At 34.2% G+C, this 18,788-nt stretch overlaps 1 protein-coding gene across 6 annotated transcripts in view; it reads left to right on the top strand.

The window, feature by feature from the left end:
• The window catches only part of SHQ1 (SHQ1, H/ACA ribonucleoprotein assembly factor), a 144,963-nt gene that overhangs the window by 30,649 nt on the left and 95,526 nt on the right, over positions 1-18,788 (top strand). For all 6 annotated transcript variants that reach the window (XM_058173947.1, XM_058173942.1, XM_058173944.1 and 3 more), the window contains 4 exons: positions 9,847-10,001; positions 12,031-12,084; positions 12,282-12,405; positions 17,256-17,376. In XM_058173947.1, the coding sequence (XP_058029930.1) occupies positions 9,847-10,001; positions 12,031-12,084; positions 12,282-12,405; positions 17,256-17,376 (454 nt within the window). The remainder of the gene's footprint in view (positions 1-9,846; positions 10,002-12,030; positions 12,085-12,281; positions 12,406-17,255; positions 17,377-18,788) is intronic.

The following is an 18,788-nucleotide window of genomic DNA, read 5'->3' as shown; positions in this document are numbered from 1 at the left end:
ATTCAAATAGAATGTATATAAAAGGTATGCAAATATATGAAAAGCATTTGGAACTTCAAAAGCTAGAGGAGTTGCAACACTGATATCAGATAGGGTGTACTTTGAAAACATAAGGTAATTTTGGATGAAGATGGAAGATATGTAATAATTGTTGGAAATCTTAATGAGGAAAAAGTGACACTTGTTAATTTATATTTACCGAATGAAAACAAAGAGAATTTCTTGAAAAATAACAAAATTTTGGAGAATGAAAGTGTAGGAAAGTAATTGTGGCTGGGGATTTTAATTTAATCAGAGATAAAATAGACAGTACTAATCCCACCCGCTGTGGAGGAGCAAATAAAATGGGGATTTTAAATATGTGGATGCTTCAAATGGCGTGGTTGATGTGTGAGAGAGGTTAAAGGAATTGAGAGAGTATACACTTTTTCTCTAAGATATATAATACATATTCTAGAATTGATTATATTTTTCTTTCTAAAGATTTGTTGAATAATGTGGATAAGGTAGATGTGGGAATTTTAAAGATTCTGATCATGCAGAAGTTATGGTGGACTTAGATTTTAATTTTGAGAAAAAGAAGCTATTGGAGATATGACGAGAAATTGTATAAAATGAAAAGGATAAAAATGGATACTTAAAAATTGGAGGAAAGTTGGAGATTAAATGATAACGGGAGGTTAAATTTGAAATTGTTTGGGATGCGATGAAAGCGGTGTTTAGAGGAGAGTATCAAATTATCAAGTAGGAAATATAAAAATTATAAAATTAAAATGGAAAGAGATAAAAATCAGATTAAAGAATTGGAAAATCAATTTTGCTTACTAAAGAAAAAAATTCTTCAGGAGCTTAATATGTTAAGAAATAAAATGATAGAAGAAGATACAGAGTTAGTAAAAGAAATTTGAGATTTTAAATAGGAATTTTTGAATTTAGTAATAGAAATTCTAAATTATTGGCAAAGATGGCGAAAGATAAAAGAGAGAAGAGAGAAATTGGAGTTTTGATAGATGATAGAGGTATAAGATGTTATAAAATTAGAGAAATGTGAAGTGGTTAGAAACTTTTTCAGAATCTATATTCAAAGAAACCAATTAATCGGGAAAATTGCAAAGCTATTTAGAAAAGTATGTGGTGAAAATTGATCAAACATATAAGGAATTGATGGAAGAAGATATAACACAAGATGAGATTAATGGAATAATACAAAATTAAAATTAGGAAAGCTCCAGGTGAGGATGGATTACCTGTTGAGTTTTATAAAGAATTTAAAGAATTAATAATACCAAGATTGCAAAAATTATTCAATGGAATATTACATGGTGGGAAGTACCTTCGTCATGGAATAGAACGGTGATATCCCTAATTCCTAAACCAGATAAAGATTTAGAAAGGATTGAGTCCTATCGGCCCATTTCTTTAATTAATCAGGATGCAAAGATATTTACTGCTATTATAAGTAATAGATTAAATAGATTTATAGATAGATATATAAGTTATAATCAAGTAGGTTTTGTGAAGGGTAGATACATGAGTGATATTGTTAGAAGAGTATTAAATATTATAGATGTAGCTGAATATAATGGTGATAAAATTGGTATAGTATCATTGGATATTTTTAAAGCTTTTGATTCTGTACAATGGGAAACTATTAAAGTAATTGTGGAGGCTTTAGGCTTTGGTAATAAGTTTATACATGTTATTTCAAAATTGTACCAAAAGAGCAGTGCAAGAGTGAAGGTGAATGGAATATTAACTGAAGAGATAAAATTAGAAGCTGGTACGAGACAAGGATGTCCCTGTCCCCAACATTATTTTTATTGGCTATGGAAATATTGACAAAATGATAGAAAAGATGAAGAATTAGAAGGATATAAGGGTATAAGATAAATTTGTATGGATGATACTTTAATTATTTTGAAAATGTAGAGAAAGATCTGAAAAGATATATAAGCATTTGATAGAATTTGAAGAAATGACAGGATTGAAAGTAAATTGGTCAAAGTCAGAATTATTGATGGATAGTAATGGTAATGAGTCTGAGAATATGCAAGAGCAATTTGGGATAAGGATTAAAACACATTGAAATATTTGGGTATAGTGCTTTCACTTAAGGTTAAAGAATTGAAAAAACTTAATTATGATGTGGTGATTAACGAAATTGAGAAGAAGATAGATAAATATAAAATTTTAAAGTTGTCTTGGTTTGGTAGAATTGCAATGTGTAAGATGATGTTGCTGCCCAAGTTCAACTTTTTATTCGAGATGCTACCACTAAATTTGACAGAGAAAGATATTGAAGGATATCAGAAAAAACTGGATAAATTTTGCAATGGTGGCAAAAGACCTAGATTAGTGAAGAAAATGTGGTATCAAAATCAAAAGGAAGGTGGATTAGGAATCCCCAAATGATTTAATTATTACTGTGCGTATGGTATCCGGATAGTGGTAAAAATATTAAAGGTGAAGATAACTATTGGAGAGACTTAGAGTTAAGGATATAGAGAAATTTGGATCAAGGTGGTTTTAGATAAAGCAAATTTAAAATGTGTAAGTAGAAGTTATTGGTTAAAGGATTAAGTAAAAATGTGGAATAAATTTGTTAAAATTTTAATTCGGATATAATCTTTTGGGGAGACAATTGAATTTGGCCAATTAAAAATAATATAAAACGTAATGAAGTGATTAAAGAGGAAAATATAGAAATTATTAGAGATTGGATAAAAGTTATGGAAATGAAAGGAGGAATAAAGAAATTATTGAAAAATTAGGGTTAAGTTGGTTTGAAAAATACAGATAGAAAATGGACAAAAAACTAAGGAAAATTATTCGATAAATAGATGTGAAACTGAATTTGAATATTTAGTATCTCGGATTATGAAAGATGAAATTGGGCTAAAGGGACTCGTTAGTAGGGTTTATAAGATTATAAATTCTGATGAAAAATTACAAAGAGTGATGAGGACAAATTGGGAAAAAGATCTTAATATTGAAATACCAGAATCAGATTGGAATGTGAATTGGAAGAGTAGAATTATGAGAACTTTATCTATAAGGATTAAAGAGCACAATTATAAAGTTGTTTGGAAATGGTATTTGACTCCAGTAAGATTGTCACAAATGGATAAAAAAATTAGTAAAAAATGTTGGAGATGTGAGATGGAATTGGGGACTTATGAACATATGTGGTATAATTGTGATAAGGTTAAAAGTTTTGGCAACAATTGGAGAAAATGATATTTGAAATGATGGGGAAAGTAATAACATTGAGAGTGGAAACTATATTATTGTTGGTAATTAAGGAAATAGAATTAACAAAATATGAAAAGAATTGATTAGAATTATGATTATAATAGGTAGAATTATAATAGCTAGATATTGGAAACTAGATGTGATTTTTAGAATAGAAGAGTGGAATTCTGAAATGTGGAAATTAGCTTTAAATGATAAAATGACATGTGATATTAAAATTAGAAGTGGTGTGTATAAAGAAGATATTTTTTGGAAGACTTGGAAACCATTTGTGGATTTTGCGCTTGGAACATTGGACGCTTCAGTACCTGTACCTCGAGAACGTGGATTTTGGCAATCATGAGGATATATCCGAAGACCCAAATCTTCCTTTTATGTATAGCACAAGGGTGTAATAATGTATTTTCTTTTTGTTTGTTTGTTGCAAAAAAAGTAATAAAAAAAAATTAAAAAAAAAAAAATAAATCCCTCTTGTCTGTGGTACTTGACATAATAGGTCTCCCACTGTTGTAAAAAGAACTCAAGACAGTTGTTTTTTTCTAAGGACTGGAAAATTTACTTGACAATATTTGAGCTTTTCTGATACTTCTATATCTTTAATGGATGGATAGTCTGTGGACTGCATGCAGGCCCTGTTCCTCCCTCCATGTATTTTCTGATTCCAAGCATCCTATGATCATATAGATGATTTTTGGTAGAGAAATGGGTAAATTTTGGCACTGTTCTTGGGTTTTTTTCTTCTTCAAAATTAAGGGATCAGCATAGCCTAATCAACAGAGCTAAGGTTATGTGTTTTTCTGTGAGTTCTCCAGAAGGTTGAAAGCAAAGTCATGGCCCTTGATACACAAAATATCATCCATTCTTGGTCTATAAAAATTAAGAAAATGATCTACATTATGAATTGCTGGATATCTTTTACTATCTTTCTCGAAACCCCCTTTTCCCCTCATTTTTCTCTTCCCCATCATCACAAAAAAAGCCCCACTATTTGTTCTCACCAATTCAAAGTCATCTCAAGTTTCTAGATTTGGAGTGGATCCAGCATAGATTCACTCCAAATGATGTTACTGGCTGAATTTAGTTGCTCTTGAGCAAAGCAGAGGCACCTTCAAATTGCAAAGAGCGGATGGAAATAAGAGACAAACAAGTCAGGACTAAAATTACAGGAAAAATTACAGTGGATCAGAACACATACAAAAAGTTATATCTAATAGATTTGGGTAAAATATATTATTCCATTCCTACTCTGGACCCAATCTGCCCATTGGTGGAGGACTGATAAGACAATTTTCTGGAGTTCCAGGGCTATTCAACCCAAACAACTCTTTTTCATCCAGAACATCATGTTTGAACATATAACTGCTGGTTCAGAGGATTGATATTCAGAAAACCAATGGACCACTCCTGGAACAGCAGGGTCCAGAAGAAAAACGTTACATTTCTCTCTGTGGTGGTGCAGTGGTTAGAATGTAGTATTGCGGGCCAACTCACTGCTCACTGCCAGGAGTTCTATTCTGACCAGCTTAAAGTTAACTCAGCCTTCCATTCTTCGGAGGTCAATAAAATGAGGACCCAGATTTTTGGGGGCGATATGCTGACCCTTGAAACTGCTTAGAGAGAGGGGTGTAAGTATATAAGTCTGAGTGCTATTGCTATTGCTATTTTGTGCATCCTTCATATCTGTGCTTGAGTTTAACAAATAACTAATTTCAGAAATTCAACTCATGACATTTTCAAGAGGATTGAGCACTCAATTCCTTTGAATATCCTCATGAGACAGAAGACATTAAAGATCATTTTACATATTTATGAACCTATAGTGACAAATATGTTTCCAAGTTAAAGCTCCCTTTTGTTGTAAGTGAGCAAAATTGTGGCCAAGAGGCTTTTTGTTACATTAAAATTCTTGATCTGTTTTTTTTCTCCTAGCTTATGGCCTACTATCTAAAAAATTAGTTATAGTGAATGGCAGTGTTAAGAAGTGACTTAATATATGTTTTTACAAGTTATATAAAGTTATGCAACTTTATTAATCAAAAGGAAGAGAAATAACAAAAGAACAAATATCATTTTCAGTGCTGTATGTTTCAAACACTGTCAAGCTAGGGGCTCTAAATTGATAATATTTACAAAACAATATGGGATAAATATTTTTTCAGGAAAAGCAAAAAAGGGTTGTATCTATAATTATGTTTTAAAAAACACCTCAAAAAAACTGAGCAAATTGCTTTAAAAGTTTCGGGGTTTTTTTTGCTGAAAGATAATTAGTTTCACAGTTAAACAATTGAAACTGGAATTCCTTTTAGATTCTGCCAGAAATCTTATGTTGAAAATTCTTTTAAAAAGTACAAGTGAACATAATTTAAGAGCAGGCCGTTGTCATTTTTATTCATTATCAGTATTAAAAATCTCCTACAAAACGCAGAGATAATTGCCTTCCATATGTTAATTTGCATATTCAGAAGTTTAAAATCTCTGGACTGCCTTAATTTAGTGCTTTAAACAGAATTGGCAGCTTGGCTTTTGGATCCTCTGATCCTTGTTTTTGTGCTAAAAGGTGTACATTCATTTTAATGATGGTTCAGCCTTAGGAGATATTTGCTTTGAATGAGGCAAAGAGACCACTTAATTAACTTCAACAAACTATTTGAGTGACCTCACATCTCCAGTACTGCAGGAGAAGACTCCTATCACCCTTCTTCCTAATGTAATGGCAGCCTGCGTAGCTTCAGGAGTGGTGGCTTAAAGGTGTGCAGGGAGATGGCTTCAACAAATACGCCATCAGGTCTAGTAGAACTTCAGTTTGTGCATGGCAATGCTATGAGAGATAATTCTTGTCAGCACATAAGGGAAGTTCTTCCTTAAAACCTTCTCGCTATATACACAGTACATTTGGAGGATGAACCACAGTAGTGGTGACTAGTGTCACTGTGTAGTGGAAGCAGTTAGTCTAGAGCAGAGGTCCCGAATCAGGGGTGCTCACATCCCCTGGGGGGTGCGAGACGATTTTCCAGGAGGTGCGAAAACTTGGGTTTAGAAGTTTCAAAATCATAGTGTATATGCATAATTATATGCATATAATTATTTACTTTTGTAAGGGGTGCGAGAATATATCAGAAGCGTTCTAGGGGTGTGGGGTATAGAAAAGGTTGAGAAGCCCTGGTCTAGAGCTTCCTTGTTGCATCCCAGGGCACTCCATACCTAGCCAGTTGCAGCACTGGCAACAATTCTTTTTTGATGGTTGTCTTCTGACCCCTGGTGAATGATTGAGAGAGGACAAGAGCATGTGAAATACATTTTCAACCACATTCCAGCTGTCTAAGTGGTTGAGAGATCCAGCTGAATAATGGAGCTACACAGCATGAAGCCTCTTGGAGTTTGGTGGGCTGTCACATGTGTTATGTGGCTAAACAAAGAGTTGGCTGGGGGTTTTGTTAAGTGATGGTGTTAGCTGTGCAGCCTGGAAGATTCCTGATTTAATAGTGCAGGGGGGAAAAAGCTTCATCTTTTCCCATTGGGCATGCTCTGCAGAAGAAGAACAATTGAACACTCTCCAGTGTAGAGTGCAGAATGTTTGCTCTAAATTGGTATTGAACCTCATTTACTTTTGAAGCACCTTTGAGCACCTTTTGTTCAAAGCTTCATAAAAGTGAAGCACCTATTTGAAGCTTCAGTCAACCTTAATAAACCATCTCTGGGCTACCACGTCTGGATGTGTGATGGATATGTGATTGGAACTTGCCATCAGCAAAGGATTACTGGCTTTAGGTTTCACTCAGTACTAAATTCTATGATAGGAATAACTTGATCAATTTTGGGTTTTATTCTATGTGCAAATCCTTAGTTCAGCTACCCTATTAAATTTTTATTTTAACAGTTGATTTATGTTCTATGTAGAATCCAAAGGCGATCAGAAAAGCTGTGTTATTTCTGCATTACCTTTTCATCTGTCAGGTGAACACCCATTTTTGATAGTGTAAACCATGTAAATCACCAGCTGCTTCAGAGACAATGTCTTACAGAATTGTGGTAGTAAAGACAAAACTCTGAGGATCTTCTATAACTGAATCGCTGTGATATGATCAGTATCTTAAGCTAAGACATTTATGCTACCTATAACCTGGTTCCTTGTGACACCAACAATAAATTGCCACAGCTTTTGGTAAGGAGCGGGAAAATAAACCAAGTTGTATACTGTGATGAAGACAAATGGGACCTGAATCAAAAGTATTTTCCTTTCTTCTCACATGAAATGTTCCTGTCAGAGATTTTAGCAATCCTGCAAGATGAGTCAGTTGGAGCAGGAGAGAAATTTCGGAATCAGATAACTATTTAATCTTTCCCATCTCCCTGGGCATCTCCCAATATTCTAAATAATTAAAAAAACCTCATAGCTGGAATTGTTTTAAATATTGGTCACCAAGAAAGTCATATAGTGATACAGTGCCAGCTGATAGGCCTCTCAGTCAGATGTCACTGAGGATGGTATTGAGGAAGATCTTACTATTTTTTGGATAATATTCTGAAGTTTATGATGTTGTGAGATTAAAGTCTTTGGGGTGTCTCAGCTTCCTTAAGAAATTTGTAAGGAAAAAGAAGGATGACCAGAAACAAGGTGAATGGATTGGATTAAAATGTCTATGGGTGTACCAGTGGAAAACCTGAAGGGCCTTGTTGGGGCAGATCTTTCTGGAGAAGATCTATCTGTGGTCACTAAGAATTTACACCAACTTGAAGGCACATAATCTAGCCTATTAGTGCAAATTATATAGAGAGTGTAGGTATGCTGAAGTATGTCCCTCTTTACAAAACCTAAAGTCACTTTCAAATATTGGTTGGTATTTTATTTGATTTCTGTATGAGCTATTGTACGAAAGTGAGAAGAAAACAAAATAGCTTCTTTGCATGAGGTTAGGATGATATGGAGCTCAGACATAAAATGCTACATAGAATAGCTTGGACATACCCGAAAAGAGAAAGGAACATATGGGGGTTTTTTGTTTCTTTTCCTATTATTGATCTCCTCCCCCATGACTTTAATATAGTATTTTTATGTTCTACACATTTTGGAACCCTGACGCATAACACTGTTATTAGAGTTTATTTTTGCAAAAAATTTTGCACATTTTCCTTCCCATGTCTCAGAAAGTATTTCTTGACTTCCCATCAAGCTTATATTTGTTTCACCCAGTATTCTAGATTGTGTTCAAGTGCCTTCAACACAGTAATAAGATTGTATAACCTTTTAATTATTAACATGGAAATCAACACTGTACATTAATTTTCAAAGACTGGGCATTGCACAGTCTTAAGTTTAAAAAGGAAATTTACAGATAGTTATTTAGATGTCGGTGCTGTATTATTATTAGTTATCAATATCTTATCTATAAAATAGTATTTATTTTATCATTTTTATACTTCTCTAGTCCAAATTACTTCAATTCCTAAAGCAATATTGTTAAGTAAATGTTTCCAGTTTCATGATTCAATATATAATTTTGTGTGTCTTTGAATGAGTATGGGATTTATCTTGAATTGATGTCTCTAAAAAAAATTTAAAAATTAAAAATTAAAAATAGATTTTTCTAATATTTAAAATCTAAAACACAACTCCTTGAGTAAATTACCCATGAATGAGAGCAAATATACATGTCTCAGGATAATGTTGCAGGATCCAATCTAGCAGTCTAGAGTGAAGTTCCCTGAAGATGGGCTCCAACATGAGTCCGAAAGCTCGGGATACAAAACCTCTGGTCCTGGTGACCGACCCAGATTGGATCCTGCAAACTACCTGCAGATTAGAAACGGGCTGATTCCTATTGAACTTGCATATGCTGTTGCTACATCTGGTCCAGAATTATCTTTTAAATGAAAGTCATGTTTCCTGTGAAAAACATTGGGTAATTACAAGTTTTTTAGTTTCTGGATTCATAATTATGTTATGTTGTCATTTGTTTAACAATTGTTTCAATAAATTATACTTGCCTAGCTTTGCACAACACATTAAGTCATAAACTATAACATACCAGCTACAAGAACAGGTTTCAGGCATCGTTCCAAGCTAAGCCCAAACAAATCACACAATTGTAATAACATTAGTGTGTTATATGACTTTAGCCAGTATGTAAATACTTAACCAAGTATGAGGTAGTTGTGGATATTTAGCTATCCCACATTCTTTTTTCAGACATTCCCATTTACCTAAGCATTATAGCATAAAAATTACCTTAACACCAGACTGCTTTTCAATTGAATTATTTTTCTTTCTTTAAGGAATTTTGTTTTCTTTTTTAAAATGTATTTTTTTTTTAAAATCAGTTTTTTATTATAGTTATGAAAGACCCTTCCCTTCTCTTTTTAAAGGTGCTTTGGGTGCCTTTGGGAGGAAAAGTAAATAAATGTATTAATTATTATTTCTGAATGAGAAAGAATAATTGGACAGGTGCTGAGAAAACCAAGCATTTAAGTTAAGAATAGTTATAGAATTTAGAGAACATGATCATCAATACCATCTTTTGTCAATTGAAGGTATAAATAAATATATTTTAGAATGACTTTGTGTACTGTGCCTTAAAGTAACAAACCTATTTTCAGTTTCCTTTACAGAAGATGAGAAAGAACAGTTAAGAAAATTCACTAACAGAACATTCCTGCTTGATAAAAGAACCAGCCAACAAGTCTATCTGAGCTTAATTGATATACTTTTAGCATATTGCTATGAGGTCTGTGCCACTGAAGGAGAAAATAACGTGAGTTAGTCTGTCTTCTCTTCACTTGCTTCACAGTATGGTATTTTAGTTAAGTGGCTCCATCATGAAAACTAGAGAGAGCTACTCGGTAATTTGGGAGGCTTAGTTCTTAAACTAGACTTTGTTCTTTGCTGAAGTACAGAACTGTAAGGTATTATCACTAGGTAGCTTGCCATGCAAAGTAATGGAAATGAATAGGAGATTTAATCTTGGTCTGTCAGGTATGCTGAACTAAGTTTAGCAGAAGAGAAAATGGAGGGGGGATTTAGAGCGAAAATTTGGCTTGAATGTGTGTTGGAAAAATTTAGACATACTTTAAGAACAGCAGTTCATGGCATTCATATAAATAAACTAGGACTTTCATTTTGAACAAAACAAGCAAACCAGGCCAAGAATACTACAGGTAGACCTCAACTTACAATCACGATTGAGCCAAAAATTTTCATTGTTAAATGAGGCAGTTGTTAAGTAAGTTGATTGTTGGAAGTGGGCTGGGAAGGTTACAAATGATGGTCACATGACTCCAGAACAGTGCAGGTGTCGTAAGTACATGCCAGTTGCCAATGCCTGAGTTTTGATCATGTCACCATGGGGATGTTGCAACAGTCACAAGTGTGAAAACCAATCATAATTCACTTTTTTCAATGGCGTTGTAACTTCAAACAGTCACTAAAAGAAGGGTTGTAAGTTGAAGAGTGCCTCTATTCAGTGCATTCAGTATGGACTTCCAAGTTCAGAATATATACAAGATAAATAAAAATGAAAGGATTAGAAATGAGAATTAGGAATGTATAGCAACATTGCCTCAAGGGAAGGATACTATAAATGTATTACCGCTCTACTAGTATAAAGGTTTTTTTTCTTCCCAGTTTTTAGTTCAATAAGCAAAACAAAGCATAAGAGAACCGGATGTTAAGGTACAGGATAGAAATCAGGAGACTGTGAGTTCTACTCCATCCTTAGGGACAAAACAAGATGGTAACCTTGGGCTAGGAACCCTGTCTCTGATGTAGGAAACAGACCACATCCAAAACATCTTGCCAAGTAAACTATAGAGACCTGTCCAGGCAAATGCCAGGAGATTAAAAATTTACTTCAGCCCTCCTGCAAGCATAATTGTATTCCATTTTATGTTGTTCACATAATACAAGGGTACACATGGAGCATATAACCCAGATTTCCTGTTTCTAGCCCCTACAATCCCATTCTCCCTATGTGTGAAGTAGTTTTTTCAATTTATAAGGTAAGGGGCTCAAATTTTCCCATAGCATCTATTAAACGAATAGATCCTTGAGGAAGGATCTATTCCTTCCTCGGCAGGTTGATTTTTTCCCCTATTTGGAGAAAAAATGATTTGGAGTACTCACTTTTACCTTTGATCACTTCCCTCCAAATGTTCAATCCTACCAACTTTGCAGTCCCCTGACACAAAAAAGAAAATGCAGTCATAGGCTCCCAAAATTTCTTTAACTCAGAGTTAGGTATCCACTTTTCTACAGAGTGATATAAATGCTTACTCCAACTTCTTATTGTATATGGTGGTTTCCATAGCTTCTACTATGTACTCTACATTCTTTAGTAATGCTAAAAACATCTATAATTCTATGACATTTTATTCAATAATCAAATAAAAGAAATGTTTTGGGATAAATATGATAGATAAGAAAAGGATTGATGTTGAACTTTTCACATTTTTAAAAAATCTTCCAAAAGGATACGAGATCACATTGCTAAAATTTAGGAATGTCTGACATTCCTCTATTTTCTATTTATTTATTTTTTTAAAAAACTTGTCCTGTAAAATCCTCTTCAAACATTTGGGTCTTAGCCAATTTTGTTTGGTTAGCAGAAAACTGACAAGCTCAAAGAATGTAGGAAGTTATTCAAAATTATGTTCATTATAGTTTCATTTTATTTTAGCAATAGCCATATCTTCAGGATTGGCATAAATTAATATAATGTTATCTTTTCTTAAGCCCACTTTGTAGAATTATGTTATAAATAACTTCTATATATCCTTCTTTTTAAGGTTGAATCATCATGGAACATACGAAAATTGAGCTCAACTTTATGCTGGTTGGAGGTAAGATAATTATATAAACTTTCTAAAGAAAATACATTTTAGATATATGAATTGAAATGTAGAAATCCTTTAAAAGCATGAATGTTATATTCTGAAATTTTACAGATATTTTTTTATCTTTAGTCTCTTAACCAATACTGAATTAAACATTTTTTTTAAATCTCTTATAACCATTTGTTTTTAAATCTTCCATGTAGAGTTTTACTAGCATTTCAGAAGTCCTTATATCCTTTGGAAGAAGAGTTCTATGCTACCCACTTTATAGACACTTCGATTTAGTGATACGAGCCTTGAATGATACGATAATGATATTGAAATTAGGTAAGATAATAAGTTTTTATTAAATGGTTTTGAGTTGAAAGTTACATCTATATTTCAGAGTTAGGGCTTGTTGGGGGAGGCTTGCGTGGGTTGGTTGAGGGTCAGTGCTGTCTCTGGTTACCTGTGTGGTTGTTTTGGATTCTGAGGGGTTAGTAGGCTGGTTGTAAGTCAGTGTGTCTGTTGATAGAATTGCTTGTGGAGTGCCAGGCTTCGATGAACTCATGAGCATGGTGGGCAGTTGCATGGCCGATGATTTTTCTGTTACTCCACTCAAACTAGTGTTGTTGATAAATAAGTGGACCAAAAGGGTTGTAGGAGAAACTATTTCTGTCACATTTATCCAACACTTAAGAATTTTGTGAAGAGTAGACATCTTTCAAATATCTCTGTGTATATAATACAGGTTGAGGTATAAAACCATTTGCAACTCCCCATTTATTTGACAAATCCTCTAGAGTTAAATTTAGGCCTGATAAGAGTAGATACAAAAGAAATTACTATTATTATTATTATTATTATTATTATTATTATTATTATTATTATTATTATTATTATTATTATTATTATTTAATTTGTATACCTCCCTTCTCCCGAAGGACTCAGGGCGGTTCACAGCCAAATAAAATCGACAATAAATAGGTACAATACAGTAAAAACAATGATAAAAAACAAATAGTTGGTGAAAGTAACACATGCTAGTTGGTATGTCTGAAGGAAAGAGAAACAATTACTGCCTGTAGTATAAAAGGGAGTTCAAATATTTATATTAATTACTTTGTCTGCAGGTGACCCATACAATTAACTATTCATCTATTTATCTGGGTCGACAGGGAATTTCATATAAGATTCTAACTGGTTGTCATTCAGCACTGATTGCGGGGCAAAAGTTGTCCTTCCCTTCACAGCATGTGAAACTGCAAAGGAATATATCCTTCCCTCTGGTGGACCACTTATCAAAAATGATTTTTTTTCACCAGTAAAAATCCTTTTGATAGACCGGACAAAAAATAAAAGATTTTCAGATGAGTAACATTACCATTTGTATAGAAAACTGCATAAATGTATATTAAAGGATAATGTGTCATTTTTATGATCAAATTCTGAAAATGTGCTACCGAAAGCCTTTTTAGAAATACCTGTAAATAGAATAGAATAGAATAGAATTTTTATTGGCCAAGTGTGATTGGACACACAAGGAATTTGTCTTGGTGCATATGCTCTCAGTGTACATAAAAGAAAAGATACGTTCATCAAGGTACAACATTTACAACACAATTGATGGTCAGTATATCAATATAAATCATAAGGATTGCCAGCAACAAGTTATAGTCATACAGTCATAAGTGGAAAGAGATTGGTGATGGGAACTATGAAACGATTAATAGTAGTGCAGATTCAGTAAATAGTCTGACAGTGTTGAGGGAATTATTTGTTTAGCAGAGTGATGGCCTTCGGGAAAAAACTGTTCTTGTGTCTAGTTGTTCTGGTGTGCAGTGCTCTATAGCGTCGTTTTGAGGGTAGGAGTTGAAACAGTTTATGTCCAGGATGCGAGGGATCTGCAAATATTTTCACGGCCCTCTTCTTGATTCTTGCAGTATACAGGTCCTCAATGGAAGGCAGGTTGGTAGCAATTATTTTTTCTGCAGTTCTAATTATCCTCTGAAGTCTGTGTTTTTCTTGTTGGGTTGCAGAACCGAACCAGACAGTTATAGAGGTGCAAATGACAGACTCAATAATTCCTCTGTAGAATTGGATCAGCAGCTCCTTGGGCAGTTTGAGCTTACTGAGTTGGCGCAGAAAGAACATTCTTTGTTGTCCTTTTTTAATGATGTTTTTGATGTTAGCTGTCCATTTGAGATCTTGCGATATGATAGAACCCAGAAATTTGAAGGTTTCTACTGTTGATACTGTGTTGTCAAGTATTGTGAGAGGTGGAAGTATGGAAGGGTTTCTCCTAAAGTCTACCACCATTTCTACGGTTTTGAGTGTGTTCAGTTCCAGATTGTTTTGGTTGCACCACAAGGCTAGTCGTTCGACCTCTCGTCTATATGCGGATTCGTCATTGTCTCGAATGAGACCAATCACTGTTGTGTCATCTGCGAACTTCAGTAGCTTAACAGATGGATCATTGGAGATGCAGTCATTGGTATACAGAGAGAAGAGAAGTGGGGAGAGCACACAGCCTTGGGGGGCCCCTGTGCTAATTGTACAGGTATTTGATGTGATCTTGCTTAGCTTCACCTGCTGCTTCCTGTTTGTTAGGAAGCTTGTGATCCACTTACAAGTCTGTTCCGGTAGCTGGTTTAGCTTAGTTAGAAGAATGTCTGGAATGATGGTATTGAATGCTGAACTAAAGTCTACAAAAAGGACCCTTGCATAGGTCTTTGGAGACTCAAGATGTTGTAGGATGTAGTGCAGAGCCATATTAACAGCATCATCTGTTGATCTATTTGCTCGGTATGCAAATTGCAAGGGGTCTAACAGCGGATCCGTGATGGTTTTCAGGTAGGAAAGCACTAGCCTTTCAAAGGTTTTCATGACTACAGATGTTAGAGCAACTGGTCTGTAGTCATTCAGTTCCTTGATGGTGGGCTTCTTCGGCACTGGGATGATGGTAGAGCGTTTGAAGCAAGAAGGAACATAACACATCTCTAGTGATTTATTGAAAATATGGGTGAAGATGGGGGCCAATTGGTCAGCACAGACTTTTAAGCAAGAAGGAGTTATCTTGTCTGGGCCTGGAGCTTTTCCTGGCTTTTGTCTGTGAAATAGGTCCTGCACTTCCTTTTCTGTGATCACTAGGGGTTGTGAACCCAATGAAATGGGGTCAGTTGTAGGAGGCTTGGCTGTTGTTGGTGTGTCTGAGATGGGGGTTGTGGAGATAGTTGGCTGTAGTTTCCTTTCAAACCTGCAGTAAAACTCATTCAGGTCATCTGCCTGAATGCCCATGGAATGCCCATGGAACAAAACTTTTTGTTGGATAGATTAGGTAAAGCCAAAGATCCCTGTATCCCCTGGAGTTGTCAGCCTCTCTACTCATTAAAAATTTTGGCAGTTTTAAAGTCAACATGAAACTTGTTTAATTTCTTTCCATATTGCCAGATGCTTTCATTTGAATGTCTCAGGTTACCTAGGAAACTATATTGTAAGATGAAATGTGATTGGCTCAGTTGGATCATTGTTCGTGTTATGAATGGAAGTGAAATAACTTAGGCTGTTCTTAAGCAAATAGTTAACAGGAGTGAATTTTCAGCTTTTACACCTGGTACATGATTATATTATGGTTTTCAGAAGAGTTGAGGCAAATAATAAAATATTATTTGACAATATGAGTGAATATGAGTTGTTGTAGTAATAAGGACTACCAAATATTAATTAAAATAAAATATAAGTAAAAATAAAATATAAATATAACTTGCTATATCAATATTTGGTACTGGTTTGCCTGTACTTTGTTGTTGTTAGTTGCGAAGTCATGTCCGACCCATCGCGACTCCATGGACAACATTCCTCCAGGCCTTCCTGTCCTCTACCATCCTCTGGAGTCCATTTAAGCTCACGCCTACTGCTTTAGTTACTCCATCCAGCCACCTCATTCTCTGTTGTCCCCTTCTTCTTTTGCCCTCAATCTTTCCCAGCATTAGGCTCTTCCCCAGTGAGTCCTTCCTTCTCATTAGGTGGCAAATGCCGGTACTTATGAGATATAAACCTGCCACCTTTATTTGCCATCAGAAGAAAAAGGCTTCTGACAAAGAAGAGCAAAACACATCAACAACAAAGCGAGCATAGATTTTTAAAGAAAATTGGGAGATATGAAACATTTTTCATTTCTCAGCAAGAATTATTTTAGAACATCTTATTATTTATATATAATATATATAAATATAACAATATAATATATATAACAATATAATGTATATATTGTTGTCTTTAAATGTATAAATGTATTGTTTTAAACACGATGCTAGAGAGTAATGGATTCAAGACTTTCTATATAAAGATAAAAGGTGGAAATTTTGACGACTTGAACTTACTTTGCAAGTTATGCTGTAGAGTATATATGCTTTAGATTTATATCAATTTCAAATTAAATCTAGTCTGAACATCTGGATTGTGCAGCAAATCATAATATAATTCAGTTAGAAGAGATGAGAATTGATTTTGCATGTAACATTAACAATTGAAAGCTTTAAAAAAACTTAGGTGATATTGTCACACTAGACAGAGATGCATTCAGGTTAAGAGAGAATCTCGCTGCGCCTACAATAGGTCATGGAGCTTGTGATTGTTCACTGCCGCAGAATCTTAGCTGTGATTCTTTTCCTTTTTTCTTTTCACATTTGATGATAGGATAGATAGGATGATAGGTTGATAGGTTGATAGGATGATAGGAAAGATGGGGGTGGAAGAATGGGACAGACCTCATTTACAATTCATTACCATATTTTTCTAAGTATACCTTAGTTTTTGGGAAGGAAAATAGAAAAAAAAATTCTACCAGGTATTCATCTGGCTAGCGTCCTAAATCTGGTCAGCTTCAGCACATTAGTTTGCTGGTTTTGAGCGCACGCTTGCTTTTAATCCCCTAGTTGGGGATAAAAAAAACAGCTTCTATAGCACAGTTGATTGTCAGGGAGTAGCAATGAGAAAAGCAGGCAAAGCTCAAAAGCCTCTTTTAGGGGGGTGAAGTGCATCTTATACTCCAAAAAATACGGTATTGTCCCTGGAATCTTTTAAACAACTTACTCTGTCTACAAGTATTTGAGTAGTTGTTGCTATTTTCCATATAAAATGATAAACTGGTAATTTTAATTACCGTATATGAATTAATATTTTCTTTCCCCTTTCAGGTAAAAGTGCCATTTTGAAGTGTCTGCTAGATATTCACAAGATTTTTCGGGAAAATGATCCTGCATATATTCTCAATGACCTTTACATCACAGATTACTGCATTTGGATTCAAAAAGCTAAGTGAGTTCTAGATCTGTAATTCTTTTTAAGATTGTGCGTGTTTTATTTTGTAGAAAAATAGTAAAACGATCTATTGAAAATATACTTATTATATACGCCACAATGTGAAATTGCACCTTACAATTTTTCAATCGGAGTTGGCCTTCATACACATTAAGTTCTACCCAAGAACTTAGAATGTCATAATATATTGGCATAGTATATGGGCGGATGCAAGCAGTGTGGCCTTTTGTAATTGACAGATTATTATAGTTGGTCACAAAGTCAGGCAGCAGTTTAGACCAGACTTGGCATTTTTATCCACTTACCTTGATGAATGTATCTTTTCTTTTATGTACACTGAGAGCATATGCACCAAGACAAATTCCTTGTGTGTGCAATCACACTTGGCCAATAAAAATTCTATTCTATTCTATTCTGTTATTGACTTCTTCCCAAGGACCTGGGGTAGGCAGATGTTGTTCTTGATAGTGTTAAAGATATTGTCACAGGACATAGGTAGTTCCAAGCAAAGTTGTCTTTTGCAATTAACTGACTTTGGTGATTGACTGATGTGTTCAAGTAGTACTACATTTATTATTATTATTATTATTATTATTATTATTATTATTATTATTATTATTATTATTATTATTATTATTATTATTATTATTATTATTATTATTATTATTATTATTATTATTATTATCTATGTATGTTTTCGGTTTTTTTCCAGTTTTACTTCTATTGTGTACAGCCAAGGTAAAACAAAGCGGTACAATATACAATTAAAAATACAAATTAAAAAACTTATTATATAGTTGGCCTAAAAACTTTAAAATATATAAAACTAAAAAAAGCCTTAAAATTAATAATAGAAATTTAAAACCAATAAAATTTAAGCCAGCCCCGCGCGAATAAATAGATGTGTTTTCAATTCATGTGGAAAGTCCAAGGTCAGGCATTTGGCGAAACCCGGGAGAAGTTCGTCCAGAGGTGGGAGCCCCACAGAGAAGGATCTTTAGAAAATATTTAAAAGGCAGAAAGTCCCTGTGAGAGCATACGGGTCGGTGGGAGGCATGAAGTAACAGCAGGCGGTCCCGTAAGTACCCAGGCCCTAAGCCAGTTGGTTTGGGGTTGCATCAAGGTTCCTATTACTTTTTACTTTGCTTTTGCCAGTCATTCTACTTTTATTTGCAAATCTATGTATGTTTTCGGTTTTTTTCCAGTTTTACTTCTATTGTGTACAGCCAAGGTAAAACAAAACGGTACAATATACAATTAAAAATACAAATTAAAAAACTTATTATATAGTTGGCCTAAAAACTTTAAAATATATAAAACTAAAAAAACCCTTAAAATTAATAATAGAAATTTAAAACCAATAAAATTTAAGCCAGCCCCGCGCGAATAAATAGATGTGTTTTCAATTC

The sequence above is a fragment of the Ahaetulla prasina genome, chromosome 2, assembly GCF_028640845.1.
Source record: "Ahaetulla prasina isolate Xishuangbanna chromosome 2, ASM2864084v1, whole genome shotgun sequence".
In the NCBI taxonomy this organism is placed as follows: Eukaryota; Metazoa; Chordata; class Lepidosauria; order Squamata; family Colubridae; genus Ahaetulla; species Ahaetulla prasina.
Note: the sequence above shows the minus strand (reverse complement) of the source record. Positions and strands in the feature narration are given on the sequence as shown.